Genomic DNA, 21497 nt, shown 5'->3' with positions numbered 1-21497 from the left:
GCTCTTATAAACTTAGAAAGTTTTCTAAATTACACGATTGGTGTTGGCGTGTATTGTCTTAAATTCAAATGTATTCCGTTATTTAGTGGCTTCAGTCAATAGTGATTTGCCAGAAAACCGCAGGTTTTATGAGGAACAGACCAAAAATATGAGACAACAATCTGGACATTGTGCGAAAATCTAGACAGTTGAGAGGTATGCTTTTGTTTTGCAGAAAGCCTACATTGTTTAATTTTAAATTGAAAGGACTTCGCAGTCAGTATGAATGGCTACTAAAATCAGTCTTTGTAAACATACCGTCTGAGATGCAGACGAGTGGTACATGTATGAACTTGACATTTATACCCTTTTGTAACTAAACGTACATGATCTTTTCCTTAAACTTGTAAAAAAATGCAGCAAATGCTACTTTCCAAAGCAAACGTTCCAAGTTGTATTATTACAGGTGAGCTAACTGCAAAGTATAACAAATTTATTTTTTCCACGAAGAGTGCTCTTTGAGGTTTATGCCAACAGACTAGAGCAAATAAAATTATCAAGTTAAAATATTTCAAATACTTAGCCACTTGACCATGTAATTTTATTACATTAATAGCTTAAGATTTTTTGAGGTTTGCTTAGCAGAGAACAGAACAAAGAATTATATCTGGGTTTAAAAAATCAAATACGCCACTTTTGTGTGTACTTCACAGTTAGACAAGTAACCAGTGCCTGTTTCTTATTATTTACTCTGCCAGCTGTAACAACACAACTGAGGAAAAGCCCTGCGTGAACTTTTGAAATCAAGCAGCTAGCTCCCACTTCTGCAGGAAGTCCCTGGCCAGAGCACATTCACTCTGAGGCTAAGGGTGGGAAAGGGTTAAGGACGGGGGGTGGGGTGCAGGACAGCAAACCAGATGAGAGGAGTGTAAAAACATTGGAGTGAGTTTCGTCAAATACAAACAGAGAGCGTGTGGCAGAAAGGAAAGTCAAACACATGCATGCTGTGGAAGGGGATTAATAAAACTCTCCAGGTACAGGCTCCAGAAAGCTGTAGTGCGCGCTTTAGACTGCTGCAAGCACCAGAGGCAGCTGTGGAGGTTTGCAAGTGGGCAGCAAAGCAGTCCAGCCACTGTTGTTTGGAGCTAAACCAGGTCGATGTGAGATGCTGAGGGTCTAGAAACAAATGTGGCGCTTGCATTTACCACATCTAGAATAATAATAAGAAAAATAATAGGACTGATGGCATAACCTGACTATATAGAAGAGGGAAGTGCAAAAGGAAAAGTCTTACTTCTGACAAAAAGTATTGCTGGGAAGCGCGCATTTATTTATACTGTTTATGCAAGAACGACACCGAAGAAAGTGGACTTGCAGAGGGACTCGCCAATACCGGAGGCAAATGATGGTTCTTATCAATGAATAATATCGGGGAAGAATGACCTAAGTCTTGCAAGATTGCGACAAAACTAAGAGCTGCAACTGATAAATAAACAAACCAGTGATTTTGTACTGAATTGTAAGATTGGAGTAGAAGTTCATCACTTTTATATATTCTTGATTACTTACTTTATTCAATAACACTAGTTTTGCTTGGAAGTCCTCACCTCAGCTCAACAATTTTTTTTCATTTGTTGAAGCACTTTTTCTATTCTGCAGATTGTTTTACCCCAACGCGTCAATATTGCTGGACCACTAAAACTTTCCCGTTAAGTATTTGTGGAGTTAGGAGGCTAAAAGTCCTGCATCAAGGCATTGACTGTACTCCACCATCGGGCAGCTCTGCAGACTTTTCCTGAACCTACAGCTTCAAAAACACCTCTCCTCTTTTCTGCACCCATTTAATTACAACCTCTGCGATGATAGTCCACGTCTGTTAACCGACCTTTAGTAGATTTTCCATTTGCATTTGAAACTAACTGTTCGGGAGTTGTCCGTCTGCAGAGAAATCTGCGCAATCCATGCAGCTTCAGGATTTGTTGTCATCTTCACCCTTCCATTTGGTCCTCAAACCGATTTGCAGCTGTGTTGCTTAATCCCTTAGGTATCCAGTCTCCAGGTGTCGCCGTTTTTCCTGCCTCCTAGGACCCTTGCGCCCCGAGGTGGCTCCTCCGAAGTGGTGCTGCGGCGGCGGCGGCAGCGGCGGCGGCTCTGCAGCCCCAGCGGATCCGGAGTGCGGCGGGATCTCGCCGGCAGGAGGCGGCGCTCCTCCGCCACGGGGTCCTAAAGCTGGCCGGGTCAAGAGAATGGTGAGGCTGACGGCAGAGCTGCTTTTGCTGCTGGGACTCCTGCTGCTGACTTTACACATCACCGTTCTGAGGGGCAGCCCCCTCTATCTGGGGGCGAACAATCACAGCGAAGAAGATCCAGCAGCTCAATCACAGGTAGGTTACTCTGAAAATGTCTTTTGTAGTGATAGTGAATGTTCTGGGATAATGTGGCACATACAAAACAAGGTGGGCATCATTTTATTGAGTTACCTAGGAGTCAACTCCTCTTGGCAAACTGGGAGGTAAACATCATTAAGGCAGGGGTCCTGCATAGTACTACCTTTGAAGCATAAGAGCGCAGCAAAGCTATGGGAAACTGCTAAACATATGGAGAGCTGTGCTGCAGTTGCGTTGCACACTCTGCTGCAACATTATTTGGAGTAGTATTATTTCATTTTAAATGTATATTTTCCCAGTGTTAAGAAGGGTGCCTTCCAAGATCACGTTTTTTTTATTTCACTGAGTGTGAGACACAAGGAGAGAGAGAGAGAGAAAGACAGAGATGTAGAAGGACATAGGGTTACCACCTTTTCAAATGCCCAAAGTGGTACATTTTTGGTACAAACGTCAGATTTTGCAGGGTGAAATATACCCACGGCCAGTACCAAGGACAGACTTCAATTTTTGCCTAAATAAACACTTATTCTTGTAGCATTTTAGTTGCTTATTCTGTTTCTTATAACATTTAGGTGTTTCAGATACAGAATAACTATTTCATGCAACTATTACATAAAATATAGGAAATAATTTTGTCCTAAAATCTCAGGACATTTTCATTTTTTCAGTTTTTGTTGCAGTACACAACTGCCCAAAGAAGGACTGTCCCTCGCAAAGTGCAACAGGTGGTAACCCTAGAAGGACATAAAAGCAATTCTTAGCTTACTTGGTCATCCATAGGTCCTTACACATACCTCTCAACTGTCCAGACTTTTGCAGAATGTCCAGATTTTTGCCTTATATTTTTGGTCTGCTCCCCATACAATTTGTGTTTTTTGGCAAATCACTGAGGAGTGAAATCACTAAATAATGACAGAGGTTTGAATTTCGGATTCCATATCATCCAGAAAATTCATGTTACGCAAAATCCTTTTTTCTAACAACTTTCTAAGCTTATAAGAGCAATATTTAAAATCTATCACTGATTTTAGGCCTTTGCCCCCCCCATCCCACCATTACTTTTGGCTTTGTCCAGATTTCTTGATCTAAGAGGTTGAGGGGTTTGTTATGTACTAGGCTACCTGCCTTTGTGTGCCATTTTAAGCTTAGCCAGTTTTCACTTATTGTGCTGAAAATAACCAATCCCATGATTGGCCTTACCCATCCCATGGTCATTATATATTACCCTTATGAAAATAACTGGGATCATACAAAGATAATTTGAGGGGACCCATGCATGTGATAAAGCATTTAGGCGAAGCTCTGTCCATTAGATTGCAGTCCTGGGGTACATTTTCTGTTTTCCATCCACAGATCTAACTTGTGATTGAATATTGACAGGGATGAACAGTGTTTTATGTGGATGAGTAGTCTGCTTCACAGCAGCAGTACCCTCTTCAGGATATACATATACCTGTAAACTGTTCCGTTGATGTTGCAGAAGAGGTTTAGATCCATATATCAAGTACTTCTGATACCATTTGACTTGCTGATATGCAGTAAATCCATCAGTACTGAGTCGGAGGATGCATTGTATGCCAGACACAGGTCATCTCTTAGCAGTCTGTAGGATACTGAGCATAGTGACAGGGTTTTGAGTTGGTCCATGCAGGACATGTTGTTTAGATCTTGAGCCCTTTTGTTAAGGTGTCTCAGTGGCCGTTTAAGTTGTTGCATGTGTCTGGACAGATACATACCAAAGGAGGCATTATATTTCATCAGTGGCCTAATGAGGGCTGAATAAAAGGGGGAGCAGTGCCATCCTTAGATCTAGACACAATCCCTTTGTTTATAAGCTTAGCTGTACAGAAGGGCTTTCTTACAACAATGGGCACAGGCTGGTCAAAAGTTAGGTCACTTTCCACATAAATTCCAAAATCACAAACAAGTAGGTCTACTCCATTTATATAAGTAAGTATATTCGTATGCGTCAATAGGGAGAGCTATGGAGGAACTCACATATTATGTAACTAAATCTAGTTCTTTATTGAACATAGACATGTTTAGTAAATTGCATATTATGCTAATAACTTGAGTTAGGAAAGGGACCCTGCTACCAGTAAGACTTTTCTTTCCAGTAATTCTACTCATTATCATTTTGTTGTAAGCATTGCTCAAGTGGACTTGTTCAATACATTACCTCTTATTTGAGGGGATCTTATGAAAACACGTGCAAAAGGTTGTCTACTTTCCTTCTTGAAATCAAAGAGGTTTCATACACCTTAAATTAGTGGAGACATTCCACTGTAATTTCATTTACCTATTTGTTAATCATATAAGTGAAGTGATCATTTTCACACCCTTTTTAGCCTCAGCCTGGGCTACAAAGGCAAAGGTAAATGTGACTAGGTTTTAGCCAGTCTCCAGCAGTGTGTGCAGATACACACACACACACACACACACACACACACACACACACACACACACACACACACACACTTCTCTGACGTAAGGAGTAAACCCCAGCCTAATGAGTCAGAAATTTTAAAGCATAGTCAATTCTTGCTTTTCAGGCACAGCACTGATGTACTGCCTGAGCTAGGTATACCATAAGTCTCTTTCCGCAGGGCATTCCTGATTTTTGGCAGTTTTCTCTTATTTGGAGGCATGAAAAATAAAAATAACACGTCTACTGTGTTTAGGAGAAAAATATTTTCTAACTCTCTTCCAAAGACTAGAGAAAACTACAGTACTGTATCTGAAATCTGTAATATGACACAAAACGAAATAACTAGAATTGTGGAACAAGAAGTCTTTAGCAATATGAAAACAAATGTGGATGTGTTAAGGCTCAGTTTGTCTTGCAAAATCAATGATTCAGTATGAAATACCCAACTTATGGCATCTAAAAAGTTGGCAGTCCTTGTCTGAGGGCCTATTCTCAGCATGGAATTTTAATCATGGTTGCAGCTCTGGCTACCAGATATTTACTTTTAAATTCATATGGGAGAACACTTGTGGTGTCTTTTAGCTTCTAGTATGAGGAGTCTATTTAAAAGTAGCTTTTCAGCTGAAAATGTTCCTCCTATTTTATCCACTAGTCATATGGTAAGAGTTGCTGAACACATGTGGAAGGTGTGCTGCCACATGTCAAAGTTGACAGAGCTACAGTGTACAATGTTAAATTAAAACTGTTTCTTTTTCAGTACAATAATTAATTTCCATAAATTTACAGGTACTCATTTCATAAACTAAAGTATGCCCTCATACTTTGGAGGTCTTTATCGTGATGTTTTTCACAATCCGTATTCTTTCCATATTTCTATAGAACGCTGACATGGGTGACTGTCTTGTTATGGTGGGCACATATAAATCAGAATACAATTAGTTCTGCTCAAAAGCATGTGAATGTTGCTACATAGTAAGACAGATGTTGCCAGTTGAAAATGGCACATCAGTTGTGATATCTTATAATGTGCATTTAAATTTACCAAGTACATATAATAGCAGCAATGTATGCATTAAAGTTTCTTCTTGAGCATGTGCTAGAGTTCAACACAAAAAAAGTGTACATGTTTTTCATTCTTAATAAAATAATCTCTGCTCTACAAAAAAAAAAATCTATGTACAGATGAACATTATATTCTCAATGAATAATTTACCATGAAATCATCTGTTCCTTTCCACTTGGGGAGCAGTGAGTGACCAGAGGCGATTTTGCCACTGTGGTAGAACACGTGGTAGAACACTCTTCAGAGTCCTAGATGGAGATAAGGGTCTTTATTTTTATGTTATTAACATTTGATAACCAGGTAGATGAACTGGCCCAAGGACCCACTTCAGTCACGACCTGAACCAGAGAGGCCAGACAATACAACTAAATGTACAACAGATTGTAGACCTATTTATATAGATATTTACATGGGCATTGGCAGTAACATAGTTGTAGATATAGCATAGTATTACAGACATAGCAAATTAGCTTACAGTTCATTTCCAAAGAAGCATTTCACTGAATTTGAAAAGAGCTGAATTAGTTTTAAGCCAGTAATTGATGGAATACATAATTATTCCTTACCTTACTTATAAATGCTTTGAAAGACTTACAGGCATGCTATTTTACCAGATAGTTTTTAATTGCAGTTTGAAGCTAGTAAGTTATGGGTCTGAACACATTATTTTTACTTAGTCTTCAAGGCAGCAAATTGTGACAGATATCACCACTTGTTGCATTTCAGTGACCTGCCCTCATCAAAGCTGTTTTACTTTTTTTCTTAGACATTCTGATGGAGTATATTTGTGTGCTTTTAAAGGAATTCATTCAACATTTTAGTGAGTGTTGGACATTTCAGAAGTAAGGTTATACATCAAAAGGTATGCATAACTTAATATTTTGTATAGAGCTAGGTACTGTGCATAAAATAGTTTCCGTCATATTATGCACTAGGTAGATATACTGCCAAGAACGTATACACACTGCTGTCTTTCTTCCTTTCTTCTTTCCACGCTCACAGTGCCTTCTTTTTAGAAGTAAATCTAGCCAGGACTGCTATGTTTTTATGAGGTGTTAGTCCTTGGCCTTGAACTTTCTGCTGAGGTAGACTAATAATGTAATGAGGAGAACAGCTGGGGCTTCTATGACACATGGTCTTTCCGTCTTTCTCGGGTGGGGTGGGGGGTAGGGACAGAGGCAGCCCTGAAATAAATACAGCACACAGGAATATTTCAGACGTTCCGGTGCTGTTGAATACGAGTAAAAGCAAGTTGTGCTGTTAATTGTCACCTGACAAATAACACATTCCTTACTGCTGACTGTAGTTATTTCTCAGTGTATTTTAATATGGCTTATTGTCTCTATGCTTGCCATTTTGTAAAGGTCCTGACCTGGCAACATACTGCCATTTTCTTCCACTTTATTCACTGTGGAGTCTATGGGGTTGGGTTCTCTTTAGTGCTACAGAGAGAGAAACAAACCATTCTAGTTTTAATAATAATAATACTTATTTGTTAACTAAGGCCAACTGGACACACGCTCGCTTTTAAGAGGCATCCTGGGAGCAATGTCTTGTTAAGTGACTTGCTCAGGGTCACACTGTAGATAAATGATGATTCTGGGAATCAAACCATTTACCACAAGAACTACAGCTCATAACCATCTATACTTACCATGTTGTGTTTTTTTTTAATTGTTGTTCATATTTACCTATTTTGCAGCGGTTCAAGTTGCAGAACCTGTTATTTGAATGAAAGAATGAATGAGTGAATGAATATCAGATGGCTATGGATAGGCTATGGCTAAAATCCCCTCTACACAGTTTAAGATCCCATCTCATCTATTGAAGCCAAATTGCCAGTATGGAAGCACATTAAACGTATACTAAGAAGTTTCAAATGTTGTTTTTAGAGATCTTTAAAACATAAATAAGCATGGCTATATATTTAGCCTGTCTTCTTCTTGACAGCGTCATCTTGAGGAATAGACAGCACAGTGTACAAGTTAACGAGTTATGAATCTGTAGGCCTCATTTTGAATACTTCTAGCTCCAGGTTGCATATTTTGTAATCCTGAGTAATTCAATTAACCTATGCTTCCAAACTTCCCCAATAAAACAATATTAAATGACTCACTGAGACCTCCTAATACTAGAATGACCAAAAAAAAAATGTGTGTGTTTTCAATGTAATCAGATTGGCTTAGTCTTTGTAATATGCATATGTCTTTGGCTGAAGTCAGAAAGATCTAAGCAGTGTTTGTTAACCAAAATAAAGGACTTATCCACATCACCCACTGGCTCTGCCCAGGGAGGATTTAGACAGACATGTATATTTCAAAGTACAACTTAACATACCTGTCAACCTCTTTGCACAAGAAATCTGGATAAAACTTAAAGTAATTGGGGGGGGGGGGGCAAAGGCCCAAAAGTAGGGGCAGATTTTAAATATTGCTCTTAAAAACTTAGAAAGTTGTTAGGATAACAGAATTTCTTTTTTAATTTCTCCAAATCTTTTGGGTTTCTAATACCATGATGGGAATGGAACCCATTCCTAAGTCAAAGTACAATTAAAGTTTATGAAATTAGTATTGTCTCAATCTTTGATGTCAACCAGAAGTGCTCTTCGCAGCACCCGCAATGTGCCCAGTAATGACTACTTCTGCAATTCGTATGGAGTTGCATGTATTGGTAACATATCTAAATATGATTGCAGATTCTTTTTTATAAGACCCATTGCTCCTACTGCTATTGGGACTGTCTGGGTATCTTTTTTCCACATTGCTCTCATTTTTGCCTGCAAATCCTGATATTTTCTGACTTTGTGTCTCTCTGTACGGAAGACATTGTAGTCACTGGGGGTGGTGATTTCAGTGATCAATGCTACTTTTGTCTTCTTTTCATGGACCACTATATCTGGTTTCCTAGCATCTATCTTTTGAACTATTGGTAATGCATGATCCCATGTGATGTAAACGTCATCATTTTCTATGATGCTTTGTGGCTTATGTTTCCAGTGTTTTTCTGCCACTTCAGTACCATAATATTTGCACAATCCTCAGTGCAACAATCTTGCCACATTATTATGCATTTCAGTATACAGTCCTTCTGCGATTAGTATGTCACAAACAGCAACAAGGTGTACGACTGTTTCCAATTCGGTTTTACAAAACCTAAATTTGTCCATTTCTCCCACTTGTTCAATGGACTTTATAAACCAACATGTACACAGCCCACTATCTTGCCCCACCGATGTTAACCTTTCATCTCTTGGTTTGAATTCAACTCTCCTTAACCATTCCTGCATTTGTTCCGGATCAATATGAGGTTCTTCCAGAAGTCTTCTATGCTTTGCAACTATATTAATGCATGTTCTACTTTTCTTGCCTTCTCATCTGGTCCCTAACCTTATATTCTTTCATTTGTTTTTTGGCACATTCAGTTGCAGCCTGATTTTTATCTACTTCTGCTTGATGCCAATATGCTTCTGCTAGATTAAGCAGAGAAGTCATCTTAGATTTATTCTCCTCATGTTTCAAAACTTTCACTACACTTGGGTCTTGTGAGGTCAGCAGATATGTGTGGAGTCCTATGATTGCAGATCTATACATGTAATCAATTTCAAGGAGGCCTATCCCTCCTTCGTAACGGGGAATATGTAATCTTGGTATGCACTGATTTTTATAAATCATTTGGTGAGCATGAAGTATCCTTCTTGTTTTCCTATCTAATCTATACAATGCATTTTGGGGCCAGTCAATCACTCCAAGACTGTAAGTTAGGACAGGAAGAGCAAATTGGTTCATAGCTTGGATTTTGTTCCTAGATGTCAGTGCTGTTTTCAGGATTAACTTAAGTCTTCTAAAGTTTATTTACTAAGTTTTATTCGTATTTGTTCATGTTTTATTGTTGGCCCTTCATCAACTCACAAATATGTATATATACTCCCTCTTGCTCAAGTTCTTTTATATTACATTCTTGTCCCAATCTGATGTTTTCCTGGTGCTGCAGTTTTCCTGCTTTAAAGGTTGCTTTTGCACATTTGTCAAGACCAAATGACATTCTTATACCATCTGAAAAAGTTTTGACAACTTGCAGTTGTACTTTCTGTTAGCTTGCATTATCTGATGGATATGAAGTCTGAAACACAAATGTATGTCATTGTTTAATGACTTCATTCCTCAGTAATTTGCCCAAAAAACCCACAAACTTTACAAGGAATCGATAAAAAATATGAGCCAAAAATCTGGACATTCTGTGAAAATCTTGACAGTTGAGAGGTATGCAAGTTAAATACATTTGTGTTACATTATTATGTATTGCATGCAAGTATGAATAAGCACAATGCATGCCTGTTTCACATTGTAGAATTTCACTATCTGCCATAAAAACGCATTGAAGTTTTGTGTTAGCAGGCAATGGTCTACATGCTCTAGGAAGGAGGACTTTTGTGTGCAATATGCAAATGTAGGTAACAGCTATAACATACCTGAAATGCTGAATTCATTGACATTATAATTTAGACATAGGAATACATGGACAAAATTGTATACATTTGTATTTAGGCAGGCCAGCTCAGCACAAGTTTCACTGGTGTTCTGGCTCCACACTTTGTAAGGCTTGGTGCACTGCAGCACCAATAAATCCTTTATTCTAGCAGGTTTGTCTGCATCAGGTGAAGAGCATTAAGTCTAATCCGTGCTGTAGCTTGTGGAGAAGGAAATGGTTTGGGGTGTATGCACCCAGTACTGGGTAGTGTGAGTTTTACGTATGGTGCTAAATAACCTGACAAGTGAGTTACTAAGCATTTCACTATGATATACATAAAGAGTGCGTTATTATACTTTGACAGTATCCATTTTTTATTTTAATAGTGTCTTTGAGTGCATTGCACATATATGAATAATTAAAGAATACTTTGCTTACAAGTAGAAGGCATGTGCCACAGTCAGCCTCATTGTTAACTATCAAGTGTGTGAATTTTCACATTTTCAAGCACCTATTTGATAACAGTGGTAAGACAAGTAGCACCTCAGTGATAAAGGTGAGAGTCGGAGAGTGGTGCTATACGTTTTTGTATCAGTCACTGTATGTAGAGATACCTCTTCAGTCGGAGAGTGGTGCTATACGTTTTGTATCAGTCACTGTATGTAGAGATACCTCTTCAGTCGGAGAGTGGTGCTATACGTTTTTGTATCAGTCACTGTATGTAGAGATACCTCTTCAGTCGGAGAGTGGTGCTATACGTTTTTGTATCAGTCACTGTATGTAGAGATACCTCTTCAGTCGGAGAGTGGTGCTATACATTTTTGTATCAGTCACTGTATGTAGAGATACCTCTTCAGTCGGAGAGTGGTGCTATACGTTTTTGTATCAGTCACTGTATGTAGAGATACCTCTTCAGTCGGAGAGTGGTGCTATACGTTTTTGTATCAGTCACTGTATGTAGAGATACCTCTTCAGTCGGAGAGTGGTGCTATCGTTTTGTATCAGTCACTGTATGTAGAGATACCTCTTCAGTCGGAGAGTGGTGCTATACGTTTTTGTATCAGTCACTGTATGTAGAGATACCTCTTCAGTCGGAGAGTGGTGCTATACGTTTTTGTATCAGTCACTGTATGTAGAGATACCTCTTCAGTCGGAGAGTGGTGCTATACGTTTTTGTATCAGTCACTGTATGTAGAGATACCTCTTCAGTCGGAGAGTGGTGCTATACGTTTTTGTATCAGTCACTGTATGTAGAGATACCTCTTCTGGGTTGAGGAAAGATCATGCAGAATGCAGTATAAGAAGAGTAAAAACATCTAGTACAGGGTCCCACTAACAGCAGACATAGCGATCATTTACCTGCTTACTTGTTCAGGTATTTTTTTGATTCATTTTGTAATATAATATGTCTTCCTCAGTTTTCTTCAGTCACTAAGTGTACCTGTGGAGAAAGGCCATCAATGCAGTCTGTATGCTCAGTCTAGGACCTCTGTGTAGTTCTGAGTATTGGTCCTTCTGCAAGAAACTTATTTAGGTTGTTGTATGATGGTATCTAAAAGTGCTAGAGCCTCTGTCTGTAAATAGTCAATGAACACTCTAAACTACCAGGTAAGGATGGGCGATGAAGGAACGTTCTTTAGCTTTAATAGTTGAGTTTTTTTTTTATTAGACTTAGCATCCTTTGGATCATCATTATATACACTCACACTTTGATAATACACATACACACACACACACACACACACACACACACACACACACACACACACACACACACACACACACACACACACACACACACACACACACACACACACACACACACACACACACGATGTGGATATGTGTATGGGTGGATAAATACATACACACACACACACACACACACACACACACACACACACACACACACACACACACACACACACACACGATGTGGATATGTGTATGGGTGCATAAATACATATACACACACACACACATATATATATATATATATATATATATATATATATATATATATGTATATGTGTGTGTGTGTGTGTGTGTGTGTACAGATAGTGATGTAGAAAGAATATGGCACTGTACATGAATTTAACATGTGTAATATTATCACAAGGGGACTGCTGCATAACAAACACTAAAGTTTCTCTTCAGATTGTTTTTCTAAATCAGTACATTAATTAATATGTTGTTTTTAATTGAGGACATTTCTGTTTCCAGAAATGCTGATCAGGTTTTGCAGACATTATCATTTCTGCTGCTTTGTGTGTGTTGTTAGCTTTATGCCATGCTAATCCCCATTACAGTTTTGTGTACATACTGTGAAGTAAAAGTAATGTAATAACAAATTATTAGCTAGGACAAATTAGTACTGGATAATATAAACAGCATTTGAATGAATTAACCAGTGAATGAAAGAGCAGGGGGGCAAAGATGCTTAAGAAGGCAAAAATTTGTTCAGTGATGATATGCTGTAAACAACTATGAACCAGCCATAGAGCATATCTAAAGTGGAAGCAGGTGTGTGGAGTACACCAAAATTGAAGATCCAAAACATATAGAAAATAAAAAAAATATTTAAACAGCTGATTGAGTGCTTTTGTCTCTAGATAAGACTTCATCCAAATAAATTGCAAAGGTAACCCACAGTAGTTTTATAATCCAATAACTTAACCAATCATTCAGTTTTCCAGTAATTAAGATAATTAATTAAATTAATTAATACTTTTCTAAAAAACACGCAAACTTCCCACATAAAATAGTATATCAGTTGTAAGATCTGTTAAAATATAACAGTTGTTCTTACTAATAAAGTTCAAACATTTAAAAAAAAGTATAGTTTTAAAATACAGACTTGTTAAAATATTCAAATCCCTTAAGTGTTTACAAGTTGCCTGCCCTTAATTTTAAATGAAGTTTTATAGAAATGGTTTCATTAAACCCTGGTGGTGCACTGGCATTAAGTGTGAGCTGCCCAAAAAAAATTCTTAAATGCATGTCTGCTCTCCCAGCCACCTCCTTGAGGGTTATTAATAATTTTATCCAAAATAACAAAGCTGAAATCTTCAAATCCCAGACATATGCAAGAGTGTTTGTATAGAGCACTGGCATTATTTCTTGTTTTTATATCCGAGTTATCCTCATATATTCATTTTCTTAGTGCACTTTCTATCTTCCCCATGTAAAATGATGGCCATGCCTTGCTTTTAGCTAAGTGAACAACTCCTGTCTTACTACAACTTCCTTTAATAAACCTAACATTATATTAATTTATACATAATTGACCCATCTGTAGTATGTATGTATGCACACTTTGCAATTTCCACATTTCCTTGTCTTTTCATAAATAATTGTTGCATTGTAAGTTTCTCAGTTTTGGAAAATAATCTTTAAATTCCTGGAAACTTCACTAACTATTCAGGGTTGGCTCCCTGCTACTGTATAACCTGATGGGTTAGATCTCAGAATGTTTCAGCTCTTTTCAATAATTTGTCTAATTTCATGACATTTATTATTATATTCCAGCACCATAACAGTTCCAAATGTGAAACCCTTGTCATTTTTGCTTTTATTATTTAAGACAACACTAAGAATTGGTTTAAACTTCTGTGCACTGTTGTCCTCAACTTCCCTTATAGTTCCCTCAACCAAATGCCTTAGGTATCCTGTATCATAAAACATGTTTTTTAAAACTTCAATTTCTTTCAAGAAAACATCAGTCTGATATCATATAGGCTAATCTAATAGAATGACCCCTCACAAGATTCACTTATTGATGGTGGGGGTGGGAACTTGAATAATAAGTATTGATATGTGTAGGCATTCTGTATATGTTGGATTTAAAGCTTTGATCTGTTTTGGAAATAACTGTGTCTAAATAATTTATTTTAGAACTATTGTATGTATATGTAAATCTTAAAAATTGTGTTGTGTTATTAAAGTATTCTATACATTGATTAATACTTTCTTCTGGTCCTGACGATGAGATAAAATATCATCTAGGTAGTGAAGGTATAATCTACAGTATTTGTAGAATTCACTAAGAAATACATGCAAAAGCTCCCAAATATATAAAACTAAGTTCGCATACATGGGAGCACATGCTGACCCCACTGCTACCCCAGACATTTGTTTGAAAAATTCACCCTTGAAATATATGAAATTGTTTTCGAGTATCATTCACACACATTCTTTAATTGCCATGATTTTACCAGAGTTTAAAAATTTTAAGTTCGAACGAGGCTCGTGGAACAATTCCATACCTTGTTCTGTAGGTATGCTAGAGAACAGATTAACAATATCCACTGTTAGAAACCCAATGTTGTTATCACATAAGGTATTGTTTAACCTCCCCAAAAACATCCCAGGAGTCTTTTAACAGATGGTTGTCCATAGAAAATAAAGGTTTTAACAGCCTATCTATAAATACTCCTATGTCCTGTGTTTTGGACCCATGTGCTGAAACTATGGCCTAAAAGGGGGCTGCAGTATGTTCGTATGTACCTTGAGTATTCCAAAAATCATGGGGATAATGGGATTGTCTTTCTTTAAGCCACACCTGATTCCACTTTAGATAAACTATCTGGTTGGTTCATAGATGGTTAAGAAGTGCCAGCCACCACTTACTATTTCAAAAATACACTGCTTTCTTAATGGTACTAAATAATGCCTTTACATTTTTTTTAATCCAGCTTTCATGGTTTTCTGTTGGTTTTGACTTGATATAATAATTTATGTATTCATGCTGTGGTAAAACTATATAAATATTAAACAAAACATAAATGTTCTGTAGCACTGGCTTCAGGTAACAGTAGTATTGTGAGACTGTTTGGCACCCTTCTTATTCCATGTACATTTATAGCAATAAATCTATAGTTTTGCACTGGGCTGCTGTCAAATAAATGTTTGAGAAAATAATTTAGATATTATCTCAGAGTGTTGTCAGTTTGTGACAGAGCAGTGCATTCTTAAAGGGAAAAAGTATTAGTGTTATTGTTACAGGTTGTCCAGTGTCTACTCTGTGTCAGAAAGTAAAGTTAAGGGGATACCAGTCTCACTTAACTGCATTACAAAGAAGCAAACAAGACATTAAACCAGTAGCAGTTTGTAATGCAGGTTGCACTGTAATACTGACACTGCAGTTCTGTCCCTTTTATCCTTATTTCATTTTCTTTGCACATAGGTGTCAAATTCTGTCTGGTCATGTAAAAGAGACATGTCAATCAATGCACCCCCACTGGCAAATACATAACAAACACAGTTATGTTGTTTGCCATTATACAACCAAGCACAATCTGTATCTTTGCAAAGACTTTCAAATTAGACTGATTTAAGCATGCGTCAGATATGAGAGATATTGGCAAGTACACAAATTAGAAAAAGAAAATCAGCCAAAATGCTTTAAACTACCTTGAGTACTCTGTTAGGTTAGGTATGGCTGCAATACTATAAATATCTGACCATTTTAGCACTGATGTGCTGATAGTGACTAGTGCAACAGCACCAACCTTACAAAGTGCTGCACTGGGCACTTGAGGTGCCGAAGTCCTAAAGCATAGTTTAACATACATTCATTCTCTTACTGATTCCTCTGTGGAGATCTTGTCTAACCTTTCGAGCCATGAAATATCCAATCCTATTTGAGCTCCTATTCTTTTACAGTACTAATGGTACCTCAAATACATAGTTAAAGGAATGAAACCTTCATGGGCAGATAAGTAAGATATGTTGGCATGAGAGATTCATATCCCAATGTATTCTTCAGTTCTGGAACAACCTTCCACTACATGTCAAGGGGAGTTGTACCCTTGCCGCCTTCAAGGTCAGCCTAGATAACTGGATGGGCAGCCTCAAATTCTCCCCCTGCCTATCTTGTCTTGCCTTTCTTAAAGCTAGAAGAATCTTTTGAATAAGTTTTTTTTTCTGACTATGCTTGTAATGTTCTGCAAACTGATTGCCTACTACTTACCTATGAACATACTGCATTAAGCTAATACTGTCACATGAATTTGCTAAGCTAAAGCTACTTTCAACACCCACTGACACTGGTGAGCATTCTGGACAAATCCTGATCCTTCCTCAGAAATTGAGATGTTGATGTCACTGGCAGTCTGTGCCATCTTTCCTGTTGGTTGTAAGTCAAAAGGCAGAATAATACACATTTGGAAGAAAAGTTTTTGTGGGTGTAAAAAAGTAAGAATGCACACGAGTGAATGCTCATTTGTGCGAATGACATATGTTTGAATTTAGTTTTATACAGTATAGAAAAACAGGAGTGTGCAGGGCAATTAATGTTTGAATGAAAAAATGTTGCTTATGAAGATGTGGAAGATTGTCTTATATGTCGCTTGTCCCTCTATACACAGATGACAAGCAGGCAGGGTAGTTCATTTAGATGCTTTATTACATAGAAACACATCAGGATGGATAGTAGCATCATTAAACATAAACAAACTGATTAACAGACCGACCTTACATACAGACATGCTTACATTTCAGCAGCGTACTACAAAATGGCAGTCAGGCTTGCACGTGCTTAGTATTTATATACTTGTAAAGGCCCTTAGATAGCTTCTTAAAGATACATATACACACATTGATCTACATCCTCCTTCTTAAAAAGATTGCCCTTAGTAAAAACAACATTGGAGTTAGACATGCATTATTATAGACATTAGAAACAAAACACAATGTTCATGTCCAAGTTACTGTGTATGTAGAACATGATCTGGTGATGTGACCGGATCTCGTAACATAACAATCTGGACTGGGTTTAGCAACAGGCACAGTCTTCAGTGAACAACTCATATCAGAAACTTTGGGACTCATCACAGGAATAGGAATACTCTCTGGAACTTCGTCTGGAACTGGCATACTGGCCAACTCACTCTGAGATAAAGAGTCTTTCTCACAGGCTATGTGCTGTGGTATAGGCTCGGACACCGGTATCGAATGTTTCTGATTTCACCTAAAGTTTACTCCTTGTGATTCCACAATGTACGATCTCAGCTGTGAGCAAATATTCTTCATGATTCCAATCCGATCATAACCTTTGGATGTTTGCATCCTTACTACTTCTTCTCATAATGGATTGAGCGGTTTGCTGGTCCTATTGTAATAGGACTTCTGGGTTAAATGCTTCTTCAGCAGATTGCCTTTCACTGACTTGTTGTTCTTGACACATGGAACCAACAATTGACTATTGATTGGTAATGTAGTTCTGATTTGTCTCGACAGAAGTCTCTGAGCTGGTGAACCAAGATGTTTATCATGAGGAATATTTCTGAGATTCAAGAGATTTAGGAAAACATCACTATTGCCTTGTTCAACTTCTCTGGTAACTGTTTTGCACTTATGAACTGCACGTTCTGCCAAGCCATTTGACTGCAGATACTCTGGGCTACTCGTGGCATGAGAAGTCCCACATTTCTGCAAATTTTTTGAACTATTGGCTTGTAAACTGTGTGCCATTGTCAGAAATAACTTTGTGCAGACTCATCCACTGTAGTCCAGGAATCTGATTCAGCTGAAGTGGTTCTTTTTGTTGATGTGGCTTTGTACTGTTATATACTGAACATGATGAAAGTACTCTCTCAATATCTTGTGACATAGAAGACCAAAATACTAGTCCTCTCGCCTTTCTTTTGGTTGAGTTGTTTGGTTGGGTGACCTCAGGGTAAGATAGTAATGTGTTCTTGTTGCAAAGACTTTGGAACAATAACTTTAGGACCTTTCATGATAATACCATTGTCAGACAAAATCTCATCTCTGTATGGAAAATAAGGGTGCGCTTCTTTAGGTAAACTGGATTGGTTTGACGGCCATCCTTCTTTGAGAAAGTGTTGAGCTTCTGTATAACTGGATCTGTGGCGGTATGATCTCTCAGCTCATCAAGATGTGTGGAAGAAAAATTTCTCACTTCCTTGACTTCAAAATCAAAATTCTCATTCTCATGCTGTTCAGTGATACTTCTGGGCTATCTGGATAATGTGCCAGCAAGATAAAGAAGTTTGCCTTTTTTGTAGACAAGATTAAAATGATACTTTTGCAATCTCAGCATCATGTGTTATAATCTGGTTGGGGCTGAATGCATAGGCTTTCTCAAAATAGTGACTAGAGGTTGATGATCTGTTTCAATCTGAATAGGTCTACCATAAACATAATCATGGAACTTGGAACATGCAAACCTAATTGCCAAGAGTTCTTTCTCTATCTGAGTATACTGCATTTCAGTTTGGATAAGAGTTCTCAATGCAGAGGCAACAGGTTGACCCGCTTGTAGAATGACTGTGCCAAGACAAAATTTCGAAGCATCACAAGAAAGAGTAACTGGCCTGTGGACATAATAGTATCAGAGAGTAGGTGGACTGGCAATTCTTTGTTTCAGGACATCAAATGCTCTATGGTGCTCTAACCAAGACCAGGGTACATTTTAACATGTCAGCTCTCTGAATGGTGCTGATATTTGATTTAAGTCTGGAATGAACTTGCCTAGGTAGTCAACCATGCCAAAAAACATTGCAGGGCTTGAACGTTGTCTGGAGCTGGCATCTCGAGAATGGCTGTTTGCTTAGAAGGGTCTGGTCATAAGCCTGAACTGGTAAATAAATGACCAACATAAGTGACTTCTCATAATATGAACTTGCATTTCTGTGGATTGAGCTTAAGATTCATTTGATGTGATCTTTCCAGATATTTTCTGAGGTTTCTGTCATGCTAAGCTTCATCATTACCTCCTACTAGTACGTTGCCTTCTATAATAGCACAAGGATACCCAGAAAAAAATTTGCTCCATTGCACGTTGAAAGATTTCACTTGCAGAATTTATCCCAAGTAGTATTCTCAGAAATCTGTACCTTCCAAACAGAGTGCTACAAGTAGTTAGCAATGAAAATTTCTTGTCAAGCAGAATTTGCCAAAATGAACTCTTTGCATCCAAGACAGAAAAAACAGTAGCATTTGGCATCAGGGCTGTGACTTCTTCAACTGTGCACATTGGATGATGAGGTCTTTTTAGTGGTTTGTTCAAATCTCGTGGATCAATACATATCCTGATGTCATCTGAGCTTTTCTTATGCGCTACCACCATGGAATATACCCATTCAGTAGGAGTAGATGAACCAACTGGACAAATCACACTTTGTTGCACCATTTTGTCTAGCTCAACTTTGACTCTGGTCTGCATAGCTATTGGAACTTTCCATGGTGGCCTGATAACTGGACTGACATATGGGTCTAATTTCATGGAGCACACTACTGGAAGCTTGCCTAGTTTATCTTCAAAAAGATCAGCATTGGTGGAAAAAATATACCGGCCTAAATTAGAGTGGTAGTCTTTTAAGCTAACATGATGGACTTCCTTATTAAATGAAAGCAGTCCCATTTTCAAACTGTCTCTGAGCCCTAATAATGACTGGATGTGCCTCTTGACCACATAAAATAATAAGTCGTAGCTTCTCCCAGCAGAGTAACATGAAAGCATTACTTAGCCTTCAAGTCTGAATCTCTTCACCACCATAAGCAGCAAGCTCCACACACTTTGCCAAATCAAGCCTTTCACCAGCACTTAATCTAGCAAATGTTTCTGCAGACATAACATTGCAGACAGAATCAACTTTGAGCTCTATAGGTTTGCCGTTTATCCAAACAGTACAAAATACTTCATTCTTGCCCCATAAATCTACTGCATTGACTGTTTCATGAAGCAATGACACACCATCAACATAAAAAGTAGCTGACGAGGGGTCATAGCTTTCTAATTGATCAACTAATTTCTTGAGAAGTTCCCTTTTATGAAAAGAATGTATGGATTTTGATTTACAAAACCTTTTGAAATGATTCCATTTATTACATTTGTGGCATTGTTGACCAAAAGTTAAACACTTTGCCCTTTTAGGTTCATGATTACCTCCATAATTACGACAATTGACAATAAAACTAGGTTTGGGCCCCTGTTTTGAGTTTGCTGGCTCACTTTTATGCTTCGCTGAGGCCGTGCAAACTCTGGAACTTGCTAGAATGCTCTGGCATTTACCACTGGGTGTTGCAGGGGTTACAGTTGCTACCATGTGGCTGGGCCTGTTTTTTTAACTATGTGCTGCGTGCTATCAAAGTAAGCCTTAGATGTTACTGGAAACATGCCTTTCTCATTTGTAAGTGTATTTGTGTGCTTTTCTGTGATCTCATATATCTGACAAATCTCAATGGCCTTATTCAAAGTTAAATTACTGTCACAAAGCAAAATCTTTCTTACAGCATCATCTTTAGTATCATGTTTTAGCTTTGTTTCTCAAATCAGTTGTATATGCTGCGAAAGTTTCACCAGCCTTTTGATCCCTTGTATAAAATAAGTGCCTTTTCATTGTAATATAGGTCTGGGGGTTACACATTTCTCTAAATTTACATTTTAAGCATTAAGAGTCCTCCCTTGACTCAGCTGGTACAGCAGTATGATGGTTTCCCCCCTCTCCTGTAAACATAGCGGGTGCATACACAAATGAACGCTCTCTTTCTAAGGCTTCTGACACAGCTAAATTAAGCAGAATAAATGCCTTTGCATGGTCAACTTTATCAGGAAATGCAGCCTGTATGAAAATATCATACTCTTGCTCAAACGCTCTCCAGTTCTCTGCAATATTGTTATCAAACACAAGTGGACTTGGTTTCTGAAAACCGTCTGCCATGTCAACAAAGTATGCACAAACACACTGAAATATGGCCCTTGTAATTATGCACGAATAAGCTGCCTCTCTGCAGGTTGCAGTAACAGTCAAAAATACACAATAAACTCTTTGAAATACTGTACTTTGAAAAATACGCTCTGAAATGTCTGTATTTTGTGAAATAGCTTTACTGTAATACTACACAAACATGTGAACACTTCATATCCTTCTGATAACTTGGATAGCCTCAGTTAATATGAAAAATACGTGCTTTGTGAAAAATGCAGTTATTTCTTTCATTTTATTCATTTTATGCAATTTGGACTTTATTTCAAACATTTTTCTTAGAAATTTGAATATTTCTATGAATGTTGGGCATTTCGACTTATTTTAATATCGTTTAGAACATTCTGTATGTTTCACTTAATATTTTGCGAATAAGAAATAGTTTGAGCAAGTTTTAACATTTGAAATTCATATCTGACCTGTTTTTGTGAATTATATGTGCA

At 37.8% G+C, this 21497-nt stretch overlaps 1 protein-coding gene across 1 annotated transcript in view; it reads left to right on the top strand.

Moving 5' to 3' along the window:
- Window positions 1–874: 874 nt before the first annotated feature.
- The window catches only part of ISM1 (isthmin 1), a 757871-nt gene continuing 737248 nt past the window's right edge, over window positions 875–21497 (top strand). The window contains exon 1 of the mRNA XM_044056225.1: window positions 875–2363. Coding sequence (XP_043912160.1) covers window positions 2226–2363 — 138 coding nt within the window. The 5' untranslated portion in view covers window positions 875–2225. The remainder of the gene's footprint in view (window positions 2364–21497) is intronic.

This window comes from Protopterus annectens, chromosome 1.part2 (assembly GCF_019279795.1).
Source record: "Protopterus annectens isolate FY-2018-M chromosome 1.part2, PAN1.0, whole genome shotgun sequence".
NCBI lineage: Eukaryota > Metazoa > Chordata > Ceratodontiformes > Protopteridae > Protopterus > Protopterus annectens.
The sequence above is the reverse complement of the archived record's forward strand: the minus strand, read 5'-3'. Positions and strand labels throughout refer to the sequence as shown.